The sequence below is a fragment of the Gopherus flavomarginatus genome, chromosome 4 (assembly GCF_025201925.1).
Source record: "Gopherus flavomarginatus isolate rGopFla2 chromosome 4, rGopFla2.mat.asm, whole genome shotgun sequence".
NCBI lineage: Eukaryota > Metazoa > Chordata > Testudines > Testudinidae > Gopherus > Gopherus flavomarginatus.
The window spans coordinates 94,925,095-94,945,265 of record NC_066620.1 but is presented as its reverse complement, the minus strand read 5'-3'; the positions used below and the strand labels follow the sequence as shown (position 1 = coordinate 94,945,265).

At 42.1% G+C, this 20,171-nt stretch overlaps 1 protein-coding gene across 1 annotated transcript in view; it reads left to right on the top strand.

The window, feature by feature from the left end:
- The window catches only part of SLC22A3 (solute carrier family 22 member 3), a 41,898-nt gene that overhangs the window by 19,059 nt on the left and 2,668 nt on the right, over nt 1-20,171 (top strand). The window contains exons 4-9 of the mRNA XM_050949108.1: nt 1,399-1,567; nt 3,783-3,900; nt 12,887-12,984; nt 13,107-13,321; nt 17,324-17,432; nt 19,567-19,679. Coding sequence (XP_050805065.1) covers nt 1,399-1,567; nt 3,783-3,900; nt 12,887-12,984; nt 13,107-13,321; nt 17,324-17,432; nt 19,567-19,679 — 822 coding nt within the window. The remainder of the gene's footprint in view (nt 1-1,398; nt 1,568-3,782; nt 3,901-12,886; nt 12,985-13,106; nt 13,322-17,323; nt 17,433-19,566; nt 19,680-20,171) is intronic.

Sequence of the window (20,171 nt, the reverse complement as noted above, 5' to 3'; positions counted from 1 at the left end):
TTATCTTCCCCACAAGTTAAAAAAAAAGAGCAAAAGTAATTAACTTAATTCTTAAGTACCAACTTTTATAAACTCTTATGATAAAGAAACACAAAAATAATAGCTTATTTTCTATTATATAACAGGGCTACTTCATAATCCACATATATTATTTTCAGAGTTATATATAAATAGAAACAAAAAACCCAAACCAATTAAATCTAACAGGTTAGTCCCCACAAACTCACAGCTCACAGTGAGAAGTAACTCAGAGTTCCAAAAGTTGTAGTTGGAGTTCTCTTCAGTCTCAGTTAGAATCTTTGCTCATGAATTCAAAACAGTCTGCTGAGCCAAAAGCACTGCAACAATATATTCCCACCTCCTGCTTGCAGAAATCTCCACTTGAAGCTCACGAAGATTCTTTCTCCTTCTCTGCTGAACTGTAGAATGACTCAATCAGCTAATCAGCCAATTAACCAACCAATCAGTATTAAGTATATATACAAAAAACTCTGTTACAATAAAAATACAAAACCAAGAAGAGCCAAATACAGATGACTCTGTCACATTTAACTAAGAAGAGAGATTGTAAAAGCAGCAAAGAATCCTGTGGCACCTTATAGACTAACAGACGTTTTGGAGCATGAGCTTTCGTGGGTGAATACCCACTTCCTCAGATGAGGAAGTGGGTATTCACCCATGAAAGCTCATGCTCCAAAACGTCTGTTAGTCTATAAGGTGCCACAGGATTCTTTGCTGCTTTTACAGATCCAGACTAACACAGCTACCCCTCTGATACTTAAGAAGAGAGATTGTGACCCGTACTGGTTAAGACAATTTAACTAAAAGAGTTTGGCTAAAAATCAAATAACATTCCAGGTATACAATTAAAATGAAAGAAGAGAGTCATAGAAAGAAGAAATGGAAGCGGGAAACTAACTCTGCCGGTGCTGCCCTGTGTTGGAGAGTTAACCATAACACTGCCTGCTGCAGAATGCTTCAGAGTTAGGGGAAGTCAGCCTGCTCCTACACCTGAGCTTCTCTCAACCCATGTAGGTCATGCGTCTTTTTATAAAGCAGCTGTCTTAACTATTTGCCTTCAATGGAGTCTGAGTCCAGCTACAGGGAGCCTATTGAGCATGACCAAAAGTGCAGCACCCAATTCCAGAAATGTCTGGACATGGAACGCTAACTGTGCATTGGCCTAGCAACAGTGACCCAGACAACTCATTCTTCCCCCTTTCTCCTCTCTAATAGCTCCCTATTAGGCACATGGGTTACACATACTTTTTTTTAAAAAGGGAATCTTCAGTTGTAATCCAAGGTAGAACCCCCTGCATAACCGTGAGCCAACATTGCAAATGTAATGTTTTTAACTTGAATAGGGTTTATTTCTGTTTGTTTTTTCCCTCTCTTCAGTGACAGAAATAGTTGGCTCAGATCAGCGAAGGATTGTTGGAATTGTGATACAGATGTTCTTCACCCTTGGAATAATGATTCTTCCTGGGATTGCTTACCTGATTCCCACATGGCAGGGGATTCAGCTGGCCATAACACTCCCCAATTTTCTTTTCCTGCTGTATTACTGGTAACGTTGTGTTCATTTGATCTCTGTAGGTTCATGCTTTGCATTCAGATCTAGATTGGCAAATTCTTAAAAAGAGGGTTTCCCTGAACTTTCCAGAAATTACTGTTGGATGCATTTCAGATTAAGACCTGGTTACAAAATATGAAGTGAAAAAACAACAACTTTGTGGCCTTTCTGATTAGTCAAACTATATAAGAGCCATAGTCTGACATTTTCTAATAGGTTTTGCAGGTCTAGAATCCACCAAAAATGTCCCTCACAGTATGCCTATATTTTCATGAGTGGACTTCTGTTACCACTGGGTCCATCCTCCAAAGTTCCCTGGTTGCCTTGTAGAGGCCTGTTAGGCCTGGATTCCAAATTAAACTTCTTTGGAGGATCTCATATACATGTTTTTGAAAGTTTAATTACATTTATTTGTGACTGAATACTATCCCAGTAGTAGCCAAGGAATTTCACTCAGTTCTTCCCTAGGTGTTCACAAAGGAAGCAAACATCTTGAGACAGAAACTGTTCATTGATGTAATTTAACTGAGTACACAGGAGGTACAGCAGGACTGAATTTGGCCTTGCAGAGTTCAATGTACCAAGTATGAAAAGAGGGGAGAGAGCAGTGGTTGGTAGAACCATACCCATTAGAAGTTTTAAACTTTATTTTTGTTGTTGTTAATTTACTCTTTGACTCTGTGGCACTATGATTCCCTGACACAGTATTCTACAAAGAGATTATTGGAAGGTCAGGGGACTTTCCAAGTGCCAGGAAACACTTGAGAGGAACAAGAACCTCACAGAGATGTTAATTAATGTGTATATTTGGCTTGACCACAAGCAATATTTCATTTGAATGGAGTGGGAAAGGCCCAAGGTTGAACAGAAATGGAGAGTGAACTACATTACCTTCTCTTTTGTAGGAGTTGTCCTCCAAGTCAAGGTTGAAGTACTTTAGTTAGGACAGTGTGGGGAAGTATGCACTACTGCTGAATCAGCTGCTCATACGCATCATTCTCTTCCCAGCTGTGTGCCTCAACCCTGACCTGAAGGGAACTACATCTCTGGGTAAAAAGGTAATTCATTCTCCATGTCATTCACTCCTTTTCCTCTCTGAGACTGTCAGCAAAGTGCCACTTAGTGCAAACCCTGGTGGTGAGTTTTAATTAAACTTTGCGCTTATATAGTTACAGTGATTTTCATCTAAAACTCTCAAAGCACTTTACAAAGGTGAGTAACTATCCTCCATTGCAGTTGGAGAAACTGAGGCAGTAAGTGATTTGTCAAAGTTCTCACAACAAGCTAGTGACAGAACTGGGACTAAATCTAAAGTCTGCAATCACCCAACCCTATGCTTAACTGTGTCCTAAGAACTAGAGAGACAAGCAGTGCTTAATTTGTGCCAGGGCTGAGCTCCAGCACCTCTAGGCTTGGCAGTTCATAGCCTTGGTAGCTCTGGGCTTGCAATGTCACTTTTAAAAGTAAAAAAAATTGCTCGAGCCCCAACATATAATTGCTTGAGTCCCAGCACCTCTTTCATTATAAATTAAGCACTGGAGACAAGGTGGATGTGGTCATATCTTTTACCGGACCAACTTCTGTTGGTGAGAGATAAGCTGAAGAAATCTGGAGGTCTGACCAAGAGCTCTGTGTGGCTCAAAAGCTTCTCTCTCTCACCAAGAGAAGTTGTTCCAATAAAAGATATTACCTCACCCACCTGTGTCTCTAGTATTCTGGGACCAACACAGCTACTACTGCAGGGCAATGCTAATAACTAGGCCAGGTCAAGAACTCCTTTCACATAGGCCGTCAATCAACCATTTGATCTGAGCTAGATTACGTCTTCCAATGTAGAGGCAAAAAATTACATGTCCTGTCACCAATTCCTTATGTTACCCAGCTTCTAGGCCTTAGGAAACTTTCAGGAAAGTTGAGCAAGACCTAACAACTATTTAATAAAAAAGATAAAGATAAATGGCTGAATGTAGCATGTGAACTGTAAACAATCTACTAGTTCTCAAGCTGTGCTCCTTGGATCTTTCTGGTTGTCCATGGCATGAAGAATTTTGAGAGTCAAGCTGAAAGTTGACTTAGGAGCTGGGTGTAATTTCTATCTTGTTGAGAGGCTGAAGAATTACTGCATTAGGTGTTAATGCAGGTGATGATTCCCATGGTTTTCTAAAGACACAATTAAGCAAAATCCTTGCCTCCCTCTGTGCTTTTACAGGGCAGTTCCTGAATCTCCACGCTGGCTACTGACACGCAAAAAAGGAGAAAAGGCATTAAACATTATGCACACCATTGCCAAGCACAATGGAAAATATCTCTCACCGCATTACTCTGAGGTACTTACCATATGTTTTCTCCAGTTTTGTTTGATCTTTAATTAGTGTCCTTTCAATTCTGCTAGAATATATTCTGTTTGATTTAGAAGAATTTTACCGTATAACATCACGAACAGATTGTCTGGCTCACTTTTTTTTTTCTCATGAGAAGGAAGAAGTAGGTTTATTGAAAGGACACTGGTTGATATTAGAACATTTCCAAGAAGTCATAAGAGATGGGAGTGCTGAGTGACTAATATAAAATTCCCACTAAACATCCCATATCTTAAAGAACTATGCTAGACATCTTAAATCACTAGGGGCCATCGTAATGGCTTCATAATGGCTTATACTCAGACAGTATTGTGCAGTGGTCTGCCTGCTGACATATCTCATGTGGAGGATGTGTCCATTAGTCTCATTGTAGAGCTGATATTTATCTCAGTCCTGAAAAATAAAGGTTGAACAAGGGAGTGGGTTCTAAGTACTTAGTGGCAGGGGGGAGGGAGGGAGCTGGTTAATAAGATTCCCTAACAAAGTTGTTTCTCATTTTGTTTTTTGGTCATATTTCTTGTAATGATATTTTTCTTGGTCAGCCCTAATTACAGACCTTGTGGTTCAGAGCAAAGGAGTAGGAACAACGTGGCAAAGGGGCCTTAAATTGTGTTGCAGAGTAGAGATTGTGTCTTCCTATGTATTTGTAGGAAGCCTAGCACAAGGATACCCTAATCCTGATTTGAGTCTTTAATTGCTACTGTGATGCTGTTATTAAACATAGTGTGCACAGCACAAGAGCCCCTCCATGCCTATTCTGCTTGCTAAGGTCTGCACTGAATTTTAGACGGCATACTGATTATAGGGGGAGGAGAAAGTACTAAGGCATGGGAGTGTTATTCAAGCATACTGCAGTTTTAAGTGAACAGTATCAGCACTACTGTGCAATAACACCGCTGCTCATGCTCCTCTCCTAGTCCATCATATATGGATAGCTGCATGAAAGCTTTCGCTGCTCCTTGCAGCATGAACTTACATACTAAACCTGCACATGGTTTGCCAGTACTCCTGGACCTTCATTTGTGGGAATGAGGGTCCAGGAGACCTGGCAAATCACATGGAGGCATCAGGGTTTTGGGGAGCTGCTGCTGCTTCCTCTGGCTGGTCCACTGGGTCCCAAACCCCTGCTTCCCAAAGTGGGGATCTAACAGGAGCTCTGAATTTAAACCCACAGATTTGCTCTCCTCCCAAGAGTTTCTGCACAGGAGGGAAGGGATGGCCAAAATTTAAACTAGGGGAAGCAGAATCTGTATTGACTATGAGTTCACCGTTTGCAAAAGGGAGGATACCTGATGGAATCAGAATTTCCTTGTGGCCCGAGATGGAGGTGAAAGGACTGATGTGGTTAAGTATACATTGTCATAGTGTTATGGCATTACATATGGCCATGGACTATATCTCATCACACTGAATGGTTTCAAAAATGTGCTTTTTAGCTTTGTACATGTAGACAAATGACCTATCAGCAACAGTGAGGTAAGAGATCTTTAGGCATTGTCTACAAGCTAGGCTTGAAACTTAAATGCCAGACTTCAGAACTCCACAGGCTCGCGCTTAGAAGATGTTTTAAATCATTAGCTTCACTGGCGAAAATCCCTAGAGGACTGCAGTCTATCCATCACTGACCATATTAAGATCTTTTTAAAGGAATAATTAATTTGTTAATGGTAAAGAAAATATATTTATGGGAAATATTCACTCAGCACATCATTAGTAAAGTTTCACAATAACTTCCAAATGGGTTAGAGGATAGATTTTATCTATAATTCACAGGTTTGAAGTAACAAAACTGCCTCTCTCTCTTTTCACTGAACGGGGAGGTTTGCTGTCAATGACTTTTTTGTGCAGCTTGAACACTAACTGTTGTGCTTTCTAACATGGTCAGGCAGCTGAGAATATCTTCCTTGTGGGTATGCTGCAGCCCTGTACCTCAGGAACCCAGAGTGACTCCAGGGATATAAAATTTAAACTAAAATTGTCTTTAAAAGTTACATAACAAGATGGTTCCTACAGACTCTGAGCATGCAGACCAGAGACTCATTACCCTGGGATGCCTTCTTGTTATTACACATGACTAAAGCTACATTTTAGTCATGGGTATTTTTATTAAAAGTCATGGACAGGGTCATGGGCAGTAAACAAAAATTCATGGCCTGTGACCAGTCCATGACTTGTACTATCTACCCCTGACTAAATCCTGGAGAGGGAGCTGGCCCAGGGGTGCCACAGGTGCTAGGAGGGGGGCAGCTTGGGGGGCACCGTGGGTGCTTGGGGGCAGGCAGCCTCAAGGGACGCCATGGGTGCTGGGGGCATGGCCCCAGGGGGTGCCAAGGGTACTGGGGGGGGGGGTCTGGGAAGTAGCAACATCTCTCAGCTACTAGGCAGAGGCACGACCACATTGGCCCCTCCTCCCCAAGCACTGGGATGTCACCACTTCTGAGGAGTTCCCTGAGGTAAGTGCCACCCAGAGCCCTCACCCCCTCCCATGCCTCAACCCCAGCCCTGAGCCTTCTCCCACACCCAAACTTCTGCTGCTTCTGGGGGACGGAGGAGGTGGCCCAAGCCTTCCCCAGCATCGGCTGGCGTGGCTAGCCCAGGGGCTGCCCTAGCTGCTCAGGCAGCCCCCAGGCCAGCCGCACCTGCTGCTGAAGAAGTCATAGAGGTCACGGAAAGTCACGGTATTCGTGACCTCCATGACAGACTCACAGCCTTACACATGCTAATTTGAAAGAGACTGTGCCACAATATACTATGTTGACCCTGATTTTCATAGAGCTCCACTTCAGCTCTATGTAAGCTCAAAATCTTGTCTCTCTCACCAACAGAAGTTAGTCCACTAAAAGATGTTTCCTTACTCACCTTGGACAGAAGATTAGGCATCTATCCCTTCAAGTTATTGTTCTTCCTCCACAAAAATGGACAGCTTTGCCCAAATCTGCATGATTTTATTTACACTGTAATTCAAAGACATTTTTTCTTAGTCACAACTCACACACAGAGTCACTTACTCATAGTTGCTCCTATGATAAATATAGCCCTCATAAAAACTGCATATTCCATTGCAAAAAAAAACCTGTGCGAAAAAGCACAGAAATTAGTTTGTAAATATTCCATTACCTTGTAATTCATACATTCAGTTAATGACAATTTTGAAATGTAAGAGTTCACCCGACATATTTCACAAACAAGCTAAACTCTGACCTGCCTGACACCCTTGCAAACTATTTTAACACACACATATATCATTTGTTATATGTTTTATAGATATTCATATATTAGCAGAGATGAATATGTTGAAATATTCATATACATTTTCTTAACTAGTCATTTCAATGCTTTTTAGTACATAGTTTTGTGTAATTGTCATAATGTTCTTGTTATGGAGTTTCCATGAGCATTATATTAATCACAGGAGCAACCTTATATTAATGACATTTTTGTGTGTGGCTATAGGCAGCATATTGGGCCACTCATTTACTTAGCCAACAGAATATAATTAGAGGACTGAATGGCTGTATCTAAGTGAAGCAGTATAATGGACAAGGTTTTGATGACCAGTGAAAGGTGAGGCCAGAAATTAGTAAACCATTTCCATTATGCAGGCCAAGATGATGTCAGTCTCACCCTCAGCCCAAGCGATTGAGTGGGGTAAACTAGCCAGATTGGAATAGCATCTTCTGCAGGAGTGTAAACTGAAACAGTTAAGAGAGAAATGAAGTGGAAAGACACATGAGTGAGATAGATGTGAGTAAAACTGTTCATGTTCTCATATTAATCTCTCCTTTCTACACTTCAGTATTTTAAAAACCTGGACCTTAGAATATAGAGACATGTATCTTTTCCCATCAAGCTTATTAAGATCTCAGCTGACATTCTTAAGAAATAGTCACAGTCGTGACCCTAGTTCACAGCTGCAACTGCTTAATCTTGAGTAATATCTGAGCTACACTTTGGATCTGTTCCTGGGATCTTTTTGTTATACAATTTCTGTTATTCCTGGTGCTGTGCCCGGAGACAGTGATGTTTCAGGAAGTGCATTAATAGGGGGTCAAGTACATCTCTCATTTTTACTCACACCAGAATTCTCTTCCAGATAATTATCTCCAGGTTTATAAAGCCATTAGTGTGTGGACAGAGAGAGAGAGAGAGAATCCACCATGACATGGATAGACTTTGGCTAAGATTAGATGCCCAGAAAATCGCAGCCTTTCTTGGCAGTCAGATACCATGTTGATGAATAGAGGTGACCGGAGGGCACTTCTATTTCACTGCAACTTTCATGGTTCTGAAAAGTTGATTTTGTTCCACACTAGAACAAGACAAAAGCCTTTCGAATGTTTTCTCAAAAACATAATTGTGTTGAAACCTGAGCTTTTGATTGAGAGAGACGAAGAATGAGTGTGCATGAGAGAGGGGGGGTAGGGTTAGGACCCTGCTCTGCCTGATTCAGAGTGATCTGGGAATGAAAAACCTCTACTCTGAATATGCAGAGCAGGGCTTTGAACCTGAGTGTCCCACATCCCAGACCAGTGCCTAACCATCAAGAGAGTCTCTTTCGGTCTCTCTCTCGGCTCCTTTCCCTCAGACCCCAAAACCTTCCTGATTAAATATTAATTGAAACCAATACGTCTCTGCATAACACTTCTGCTTTGTTGCTGTATTTTCTGACTAGTTCTAGTAATGAGTGTGATGCAAAGACAGATGAGCATTGTTTTGTTCAGTATTTGTATTACAGCATTGTGATAGGAGGGGACTGGTCATAATTTATTAAATGTTGTTTCCAGTGTAACCACCGTTCTCAGTTGTGCATAATTTCCCTCAAATTTCATTTTTCAAGCTGAAATGTTTCATGGTTGGTCTCTGCCCAAGGGTGAATGTTTTGTGAACATTTGTGCAAAATGACTTCATCCATTTGTAAGTTACACGAGAGAGCAACAAATTATTTTCCCATTACAGAAAAATATCTTGTATTTTTAAAAAAAGATCTCTTGCATTAAAATGGCTGGGATAGATGTGGATATTATCCTCTCTGAGGAGAAATGACTTGGAGTATTCTTGTGAAAACTGATGTTGATTAGACAGAGATGTAAGCCTTGGAAAATCATACTCTGAACATGCACAGAAGATTTTGCTCATGTTATTTAGGTCCTGATGCTGCAAAGACTTACACATATTCTTAATTTTATACGTTGTGACTGTAATTCAGCACTGCTCTTAAAGTGTATGCTTAAGTCCCACTGACTTCAATAGCTTGTTAGGGCTTATCTTCACTACGGGGGTAAGTCAACCTAAGTTATGCTACTCCAGCTGTGTGAATAACATAGCTGGAGTCAACGTAGCTTAGGTTGGCTTACCCCAGTGTTTTCAATGCGCTGTGTCAATGGAAACACTCTCCAGTCGACTTCCCTTACTTGTCTCCGAGAGCTGGAATACTGGGGCCCACCGGAGGGTGCTCTGCCATTGATTTAGCAGGTCTTCACTAGACCCGCTAAATTGATCCCTGAAACATCGATTGCAGAAGCATCTATCTCCCCACAGTGAAGACTAGGCTTGGTGCTATGCTGAATAGGCATGGGCTGCTGAACTGGAGACTATCACAGTGCATAAAGTTTGCTGGATCAGCACCAAAGCTTGTGAAGTGCACAACTTTTACTGGAATTTTTAAAACCACTGTAGAAACAATGAGATAGGAATTGATGAAGTTAATCATTTTATACAAAATCTCTTTGCTCTTCCCAGGGTTAGGATATAACATGTACTTGGGTACTAAGGGTGAAATTCTGGCTGCACTGAAGTCCATGGGAAAATTCTCATTGATTTCAGTGAGGCCAAGATTTGACCTTTAAAGAGTTAAGAGGCTTTTTGCAATAATTTTAATGTCCTTTCCCCCCAGCCCATAAATCATACTCAAACATTATTTCCAACTAGTGTTAATGGCACTTGAGACAGACAGTGCATTGGGTTAAGACTGCTTGATTTATCTTTGCATGGGAAAATGAATACCATATTTGCACAAGGTCCACATACTGGTCACTGCCAACATGTTCTTATAAACAAAATTAAGGCAGCTTTATCACCTTCATGAGTGTAAGCATAACAAATGCCAACAAACAGCAGATTCTGATCTGGAATGTAAATGAATGCCTGACAAACAAATTGTAGGATTAAAAAATGGAGCTAGCATGTAAAGAGCGGAAGCAATTTTGAGAAAACGTCTAACTGCATTACAGAAAACAAAGTAGCTGTAAAGATGGGACGAAGGTTTCTAGCAATGATGAGAAGGAATGGAAGAGAACCCAGGGCAGACTGGAGTTTCATTAACATTTCCAATGTTCTGGGACACTCTTTTTGCTAAAGGAGGTGTTAAAAGTCCACTCTAAGGCTTTTTATCTCTCTGAAAAGTTTAGGTTATATCTTATGACATGAGGAATAAATACAAAATAAAATTAATGTGTACAGCCTTGGCTGAACTAGAATCAGATCACTGGACAATGCTTTTTGACCTGGTTTACTGTTCTCCTCACCAATCAGCATGGTCTCTGTCTCTGCATTCCCTTTGGCCCCATTCTCCCTCCAAAACACAAAGTAATCTCCATTGACTACACAGGACAGATGGTAGAAAGTGGCGGTGGGGGGTCCTTCTTTCTCTTTCCACAATCACATCTTTTTTTATGGGTTTCAGAGTAGCAGCCGTGTTAGTCTGTATCTGCAAAAAGAACAGGAGTACTTGTGGCACCTTAGAAACTAACAAATTTATTTGAGCATGAGCTTTCGTGGAACATATCGTAGGAAGATATATATACATACAGAGAACATGAAAAAGTGGAAGTAGCCATACCAACTGTAAGAGGCTAATTAATTAAGATGAGCTATTATCAGCAGGAGAAAAAAAACTTTTGTAGTGATAATCAAGATGGCCCATTTTAGACAGTTGACAAGAAGGTGTGAGGATACTTAACATGGGGAAAAGATTCAATATGTGTAATGACTCAGCCACTCCCAGTCTCTATTCAAACCCCAGTTAATAGTATCTAGTTTGCATATTAATTCAAGCTCAGCAGTTTCTCATTGGAGTCTCTTTTTGAAGCTTTTCTGTTGCAAAATTGCCACCTTCAAGTCTGTCACTGAGTGGTTAGAGAGGCTGAAGTGTTCTACTGGTTTTTGAATGTTATGATTCCTGATGTCTGATTTGTGCCCATTTATTCTTCTGAGTAGAGACTGTCTGGTTTGGTCAATGTACATGGCAGAGGGGCATTGCTGGTACATGATGGCATATATCACATTGGTAGATGTGCAAATGAAGATGTAGATGTCAGGGGACTGAGATTTTCAAAGCAACACAGGGGATTTAGCCACACTTCTTCCACTGACTATGTGGGACTAAATCCCTTGCACTGCTTTAAAAATCTCAATCAAGACTCCTGGGTTCTACTCCTGATTCTGTTGTTGATTTGTTGTATTACCTTGGCTAAGGGCTTGTCTACATGAAGATCACAGCAAGCTTGGGTGTGAATCTGGCGTGCTGTGGGTCTAACTGTTCATGTGCTCCCTGCTAATGCGCATTAAAGGTTCGTGAGAGAGCTTTGCACTAGTCCTCCTTGAACTGGGAGTAGCTCAAAGTGCATTAGTGAACTATTAACATGCATCTGCAGAGTGCACACAGACAGTTAAACTTCAGGCGGCTAGCATGGGATAGATTCACACCCCAGTTTGCCACAGTCTAATTGTTTGTACAGACAGGCCCTAAATCATGTGTGCTTTCTCATCATCATTTTACCGACTTGTAAAATGGAGAAAATACTTCCTCCTTGTCTCAGGGGAGGGTTGCTTAACTGATATTTCTAAATAATTTGTAGATTTTTAAGAAAAAGACCTAAATCAGCAAAATGCTTGTGCACATTCTTAAGTATAAGCACATTCTGAAGGCCCATTGACTTCTGCTTCATTTAAATGTTTTGGGGAAGCAGGGCCAGCGCTTCCATTTAGGCGACCTAGGCAATTCCATTTAGGCGACCTAGGCAATTCCATTTAGGCGACCAGGATTACTGGGGGGCGGCATTTTGCCGGGGGGAGGGCGGCAGGCAGCTACGGTTGACCTGCCGCAGGCGTGCCTGCTGAGGGTCCACTGGTCCCGCGGCTCTGGTGGACCTGCTGCAGGCGTTCCTACCGACGGTCCGCTGGTCTCTCGGCTCCGGTGGACCTCCCGCAGGCACGCCTGTGGCAGCTCCACCAGAGCCACAGGACCAGCAGACCCTCCTCAGGAATGCCTGCAGCAGGTCCACCGAAGCTGCGGGAGCAGCGCACAGGGTGGCAAAATGGCCATGCGCCTAGAGTGCCAAAAACACTGGCGCCGGTCCTGTGGGGAGGGCAAACATTATTAATCTTTCTCTGTTCTGGGCCTTTCCACCCTGGCCTCACTTCTTGACAGTGTCCTCCTCCCTACTTTTCCTCCTGCTTCTCAGCTGTAGGATCAAAAAATACTCTCAAGGCCATTGTTGTTTACTCTCTCCATCTCTTCTCTGCAGACCCACCTCTTTGTTCTGACCATTAACTATTAGAATTTCAGTGGCTGGCTGTGAACTCACTATCGAGTGCCTTCTCTGAGTCACCCTTAAAGTTCAATTCTGCTCTGAAAAGCCACTGTAAAAATGGCATTGCAAGGTGCCAGGTTTATTGCCTCTCAGGGACCTCTGAGTCCACTTCTCCATTTACAAGTAAAAATGAGGTTTTTTTCTCCTGAAACTCAATAGGAGCTGGAAATCAAGCTGGGGGTTTTTTTTTGTTTGTTTTTTTCTGGCATATATATTGTCATTACAAAAGATTAAGGAGCTGGAAATTAGTCTGCAGCTGTATCACATTTTGAGTCCTCTTCCATAGCTGCTGTACTAGCTCAGCTGTGGTGGCCTGTGTTCCTGCCTATGATCTGCTGATTCCGATGTTTGCTTTTCTTTAGATCACAGTTACAGATGAAGAGGTTAGTAATCCATCATTTCTTGATCTGGTTAGAACTCCCCAAATGAGAAAATACACTTTGATTCTAATGTATGCCTGGTAAGTCCCAATTTTGCTGGGTTTTGAGCATCATATTTTTTCAATATTGTGCTTCTCTCAAACTTGAAATTTGAGTGAGCTGCTTACAGTCATTTGTGTTTGTCTCAATGTTTTTTGTTTAGGTTTACAAGTGCCCTGATTTACCAAGGGCTTGTCATGCGCCTAGGAATTATAGGAGGAAACCTCTACCTAGACTTTTTCATCTCTGGAGCTGTGGAATTGCCTGCAGCTCTCTTGATTTTACTGACAATCGACCGAATTGGCCGACGCCTTCCATTTGCCATAAGCAACATAGTGGCAGGAGTGGCATGCTTAATTACTGCATTCTTACCAGAAGGTAACTCTTTCCTTAGCTTCCCAAGATCAGTGATTTCTCTCACAGACTCATAGACTTTAAGGTCAGAAGGAACCATCATGATCATCTAGTCTGACCTCCTGCACATTGCAGGCCACAGAACCTCACTCACCCACTCCTGTAATAGACCCCTAACCTCTGGCTCAGTTACTGACATCCTCAAATCGTGATTTAAAGACTTCAGGTTACAGAACATCCACTGTTTACTTTGTGAAGTTCCTAGAGTAGAGAGGTGGAAGCCACAAAGAGATTTTGAAGCGGTGGACGAAGATAAAAAGTGTGTTGTGATACAGTTAGCAAATGATAATGCAAACTACAGAACAAAAACATGAGGAAGGGGGAAATACACTCATTCCCTGTCTGGGAAGATATATATCATACAGATCTGGAGCTAGGAAATTGGTAGTTTTGGGAAACTTCCCATCTCCAAATAAATGAGTGTCTGAGAAAAGAAACAAACCTATTTAAATGATATATTTCCTGCTGGTCAGTCTTAGCAGATCTTGATCAGATTCTCAGCTCTAGTAACAGCAACGGGCCATTCCACTGGCCTGGGCTTCCAGGGTGCAGTGTGCACTGTCCATTCCTTGTTTCATCCATCCTATCCCTGGCATGGGGCAGGGGCCAGAAGCAGGTGGCACAGAGCCAGCTATCCTGGCCTGATACCCCCCTGGGTTTCCCTTACGCAAAGGCCTTGGTCCTGCTTCAAGGACTACCAGGGTAACTGTGGGGTGTGATTCAGCACTGCTGACGAGAGATTCTTTTCTATAAACTGATGGCTCTCCACTATGTGGTTACAGTGAACTGTGTATCCCAAGGAAAACATTCATAGGTGCGACACACTAAAGGCAGACAGAGAACAGAGAGCCTTACCCTGACTGTGAAGTCCCTGCTCTTTGCTTCAGAGTAGTTTAGATTGGAGCTACATCAGATGTATTAGAAAGGATCACCTCCCCCAAGGATGTCATCTGCAGAATGAAGCCAGTGTTGTGAATACTAGTTAGCCTTAGCGGTGTCAGCTCCAGAAATTATATCACAAGGCAACCGTTAGCAGGCAGATATCCCGAGAGAAGAGCTGTAAAATGGAGCCTGTGAAAATGGGTGGGTTTAGAAGCACAATAAAAGATCCTTCACAGAAACACATTCCTCAGTGGGTCCAGTTTTACTATAATTAGCCTCATTTTTAAAGTTTATTCAAAAGTTAATTCAAGACAACGCCACACATTTAAGCAGCTCAATTATTTCAATAAATCCAGCCGCAATGGCAAGGGTCTGAGCATCAGGAGATGTGAGTTTTGTTCCTGGCTCTGCCACTGGCTTCCTTTATGACCTTGGGAAGTCACATCACCTGGTTTGTAAAGCAGTTTGAAATGATACTTACCCTCCTCTGCAGAGCATTTTGGGTGGAAAGTATGGTGCCAGTGATGGGCATTATTATGCATCAGGTATTTTTATTATTGCCTAAAAGTGAGTAGTTTGTAATTTGTCATGGTAATCTACAGGGCAATCATGCAACCAGACAGCCCAGTACCATGGTTCCAGTCATTACAATCCTTCTGTTAAAGCAACCGAACAGTCATTTAGTTTAATAGGAAAAAAATATTTTCTTTAAATTTGTCCCATGAAAGCAGCTGTCCCAGTCATCATCCTCCCATTTAAACGGCTTCAACTCTGTTCATGAATTTTATTCAGGATGTCAAGTATCAGAGGGGTAGCCATGTTAGTCTGGATCCGTAAAAAGCGACAAAGAGTCCTGTGGCACCTTATAGACTAACAGATGTATTGGAGCATGAGCTTTCATGGGTGAATACCTACTTCGTCAGATCCATGTAGTGGAAGCTTATGCTCCAATATGTCTGTTAGCCTATAAGGTGCCACAGGACTCTTGGTTGCTTTTTATTGATCCAGGATGAAATTTTGCACCATTTCTGTCTTCAGATGTCACCTTTGTGTGTGTCCAATTTCTTTGAATTTGCTACCAGGAGAAAGTCACTATTTTCACATGCACACGCACACATGCTCACACATACAAACAGATTTTGTATTAAATACGTATTTCCACCTGCAAAAAAAATTGTTTTTTTCAAAAAATTCAAGACAAAAAGAAAATAGGTGCATTTCTCTTTTTTATGAAATAGTGTTATCAAAGTCTTTAATGGAAAAGATCCTACACCCTTAAATAGGGATGAAATCTACAGAGACCTCTGAACATTTGATAGGGTTCTCTAGAAATTACTGTAAAATCTTGTCAGATTTCAAAGACAATGATGTCCCTTCTGGAGTTTATTGAGCCATCCTATAGAATTCCATAACAGGCATTTAATTTTCTGTTATAAAATCTATAGGATGATGAAAAAAACTATAGACAAATTGTCATTTTTTATTAAATTCTAGAGGCCTTTTCTATGAGGCCAAGAGACATTTTTTCCCAGATCTACTTGGAAGTCAGTCTGACTCAGCTCTAATTATAATTTGATTTAGAAAAATGTTGCAGGGGGGAAATGTCACACCTGGATAACGACCAGCAGCCTGCCTGAAGCAAAGGATTGCACAATCTGGGTATGATCATGGGAGCTTGGCAATGACATTTACCACTCATTATCCCACACCTGGCATTATGCAACATGTCTTCGTTGAGTCAGTGGGTTGGAATTGATTTCTGAGTCTTCAAACTGGCCTGGGTGACACAACAAAGCACGAATAGCCAAAACTTGAACACTCATAGACGCCAGCACACATTGATATCTGGCTGCAATCAGGGGCGGCTCCAGGCACCAGCACGGCAAGTGCGTACTTGGGGAGGTAAGCTGCGGGGGGCGCTCTGCCGGTCGCTGTGAGGGCAGCAGGCAGGTTGCCTTTGACGGCATGCCTGCGGAGAGTCCGCTGGTCCCGCGGCTTCGGCAGACCTCCCGCAGGCTGCTGCCGAATCCGCGGAACCGTGGCCCTCTCGCAGGCAAGCCGCCGAAGGCAGCCTGCCTGCCGTGCTTGGGGCAGCAAAATACCTAGAGCCACCCCTGGCAGCAATGCCCTTTTGGTTCTACTCTTCCTTGAACCTTATCCAGAGTCCTTCTGATGCAACTCTTCCTGACAGGGCTTGGAGGGTAGTTCCGAGAAAGATATAGGCACTGGAAAACAGGAACTGGCAGACTGGATCAGACCCAATGTTCATCTAGTCCATTAGCCTGTCTCTGACTGTGACCAACACCAGATGCCTTAGGGAAAGCGTCAAAACTCTGTGGTAGGCAGATTGGGGTCATCTGCCTCCACCTCAGGTCTCATCCAGCTCCCTGTTAGAGATGGCTTAAACCCAATATCCCTTCCAAATCTGTTGTTAGCATTAACAATGATTAATAATGATAACTCTGGATAGTCTTATTAGCCCTGGAAATGTCCAGTCTCTTTGTGAATCTCGATTTCAGTGACTTTCTGTTGCAATGTTTTCCCCAGGCTAATTATGCGTCGTGTGACAAGTATTTCCCTTGATCAGTTTTCAGTTACAGCCAGAACAGCCAGAAATTGCTCACTAAATCATAGGTTCTCGTGTTCTGACCACACCCACCAGAGTGGGCCCTGCAGACAAGGAAGGCAGGGGAACACCTCGCTTGAGAATTCTGCTGGGGCTGTGGCATGAAAGAGGGCTTCATTGCCTGTGAGGCAGCATCAGGATTTAGGCAGCTTTGTGCATGCCCGCCCAGCAGAAATTTAGGCACTTCCAGGTGTAGACACAGGCTGAGCGGTGGCTTCATGAAAGTCAGTGGTGCCTAAATGTTGGATTAGGTGCCTAAATTCCTTTGTGAATCTAGCCCTGATGTTTGCTTCTGCTCACTTACACTGATATAAATTAGTAGTTATGCCACTGAATTCAGCTGAGTTACACCAGTGTGAAATTCATGTAAGGGAGAATGGAATGAGCCCCATGATTTCCAGCTGACATGGTAAAACACATTTCATCAACCTTGCTTTTTGAATTTACCTTGTTAACAGATATCCTGTGGTTGAAAACCTCAGTAGCCACCCTAGGAAGACTGGGAATCACCATGGCTTTTGAAATTGTGTATCTTGTGAATAGTGAATTGTATCCTACAACATTAAGGTAACTGCAGTTGTTTCATGCACAGCTGAAATCCACATTAAGCTGAAGGAAGTTGCCTTCGGTAGCATTAAACACATTTGCATAGTAAATGGTATTATAGTGTAACTGTGCCAATATTCAAGCTTAATTTGGCAGTACATCTATGAAAGCCATTCTTCTTATGCATTTTAAGTGCAAAACTCAACTCCACTGTAAATAGGGAGGTGTGACTGGTGTCACCATAATTTAAGATGTTCTATTTAATTTGAAAATGTAGTGTTATAGTGTCCCATGGGAGATAAATTACAGAGGAGACAACTTAATCAAAGACCTGTAAAGGAGACACATTTCTCAGAAGAATGGATTTTCTATCCAACAAGCCAAAACCTATAAAGCAATGCAGCTAACCCTGTCTAAATTGATTCATATTAAAGAAATAAACAAGCTAATTATGACAGGATTTACCTCTAGAGTGCCCCCTTTTGAGAAAGTGGGCAGGGGCACCTCCCTTTGTTCCTAGTACCTTCCTTCAGCTACAAGAGTTGTTACAGAGTCAGTGTCTTTCTAGCTACAAGTAGCAGGGGATTAGTTCAACACTCCCCCAACAGGAAGTCCAAACAAAAAGGGCAAAGTATAACAGTTCTTCAACCCCAAAGCAGTCCAGGTCCACCTGGCATGCTTTGCAAGGCAGATAGATCATTATTCTTTGAGTTAGGGCTGGATTTCTCTAACCCCTTTGCAGTTCAAGCGGCCTAGGCTGAGCATTCTGGGCTGAAAGAACAGAAAATAATTTAGAGGTTCCTCTACTTATCCAGAGGGTCTAGGCAACAGAGGATCTTCAGCAGCCTTTCTAATCAGCATTCACTATTCTGCAGATTTAAGGGGTTGGCACTCTAGCTCTGGATTTGGCTTTACTCTCTTAAGGAACTGCCCTTTTTCAGAGGCAGCGTGCTCCAGGTAGGACTTGATTGCGCCCACAGGAGCTCATTAATCCCTCCTGGCAGGGATGGGCACTTGCCCCATCACCATAATTAAATAAACTTTGAGTGTCCCTAAAGATAAAATGTAGTAGAAAATGTACCCAATGAGAAAATAGACCTGTTTAACTAACCTATTATCTGTGCATCAAACCAATGATATATAAAACATTCCTACTGTCAAGACGCTTGATTTACTGAGTAACTAGATAACCTGGTAATTGTTACCCTTAGTCTTCCATTCCTCCGCTTCTTTTTGTCGGTTTCTGACTCTCACCTGCATCCTGTTGAAATTAGATTAGAAGATCTTTGGTATATTGCAACAGTCTTAATAACTTTTAAAGATAAAATAAGAAAATGAATGGCTATGCAATATATCTGGATTTTAGTAAAGCATTTAATACAGTGTTTCACAAACTCTTTCAACATTAAATTTAACTTGGCTTGGGTCTGAGCATTTTAAAGGTAGGAAAAACAGTCACAGAGAACTTAAATGAAGTTGCCCCAGGTTATCCAGGAAGACTGTGACAAAGCTGATTACAGAATCCCAATCAACCAAGAGCATGTCTACATTGCAAATGGAGGTGTGACTATAGCATGTGTAGATACGCCTGAGCTAGCTTTAACATAGTTAGCACAAGTAGCAATAGCAGTGGAACCGTGGCAGCTGAGGCTTCAGCAAGGGCTGTACAAGCCCACCAGGGACCCTGGGTACTCATTTGGGCAGCTACCCACACTAAAGTCCATGCTGTAGCTAAAGCAAAAGGATTGTGCCAATAGTACTTCATCTTAGAAACTGGTTAGTTTAAAGGTCTGAATGCAGGAAGGCTTTGTGTGCATTTATTTAGGATTAGTGTTCCATAGAGGTACAGCTTCTGAAATCCCATTAGGGAAGATCACTGTAATTCAAATCTGATGTGCCAGTGGCAGAATCTGGCCCTTAAAGTTGTTGGAATTCTTTTAAAAATTCCCACCAGTTCCCGCTATGTTCACTATATTATTTTTCAGTAACCCTCTGTTTTCTCGTGAGTTCACTGATTAGACTCGTTGCACTGGTTTGCTTATGTAAGTGTGTGTTGTATGCCCTGATTATGAGAGAACTTTGGGCCTAACATATGCATCTCCTAGGTTACATTGTCTTAAGCCCTCTAAAATGAATATCTTTTTTTTTTTTTCAGAAACTTTGGTGTTTCCCTGTGTTCAAGTTTGTGTGACCTAGGAGGTATCATAGCCCCATTTCTTCTCTTCCGATTAGCAGCCATCTGGATGGAGCTACCTCTAATCATCTTTAGTAAGAAATCATTTTAAATGAAACCTTAGATAGACTATTACTTTTGCAAAGGGGCTGCTCAGTGCATAAGAAACATACTTTACTTATAGCACTGCAGGCTGGGAAAGTGCAGCTTTTTTCAGCTCCATAACAAACACAGTGGCGAAAAAACCCACTAAATAAACAGGGAAAAAGGGAAGGGTGGAAGCCTGGCTCCCATACACAATACTGTGATAATCCAGTTAATCCCTTTATGACCACTTTATTACAACTTGTTTTTACTCTGCTTCCTAACACAGCTTCTTTTCTTGGGAAGAGTTTTATTGCATGACTTATCTTCCCCCAGTCCATCATCTCCATCCTCATTGGCCGGCACAGATGACCTAAGTGCAAAGGGGAGCTGTGCTGCATCCTTTCAATGATGGTGGTTACATCAGTTTGCACACTCACACACATGGAGCTCTAGGAGGCATTCTGGCTGAGTCCCACTGCATTTGTATCCCTCCTAAGTTC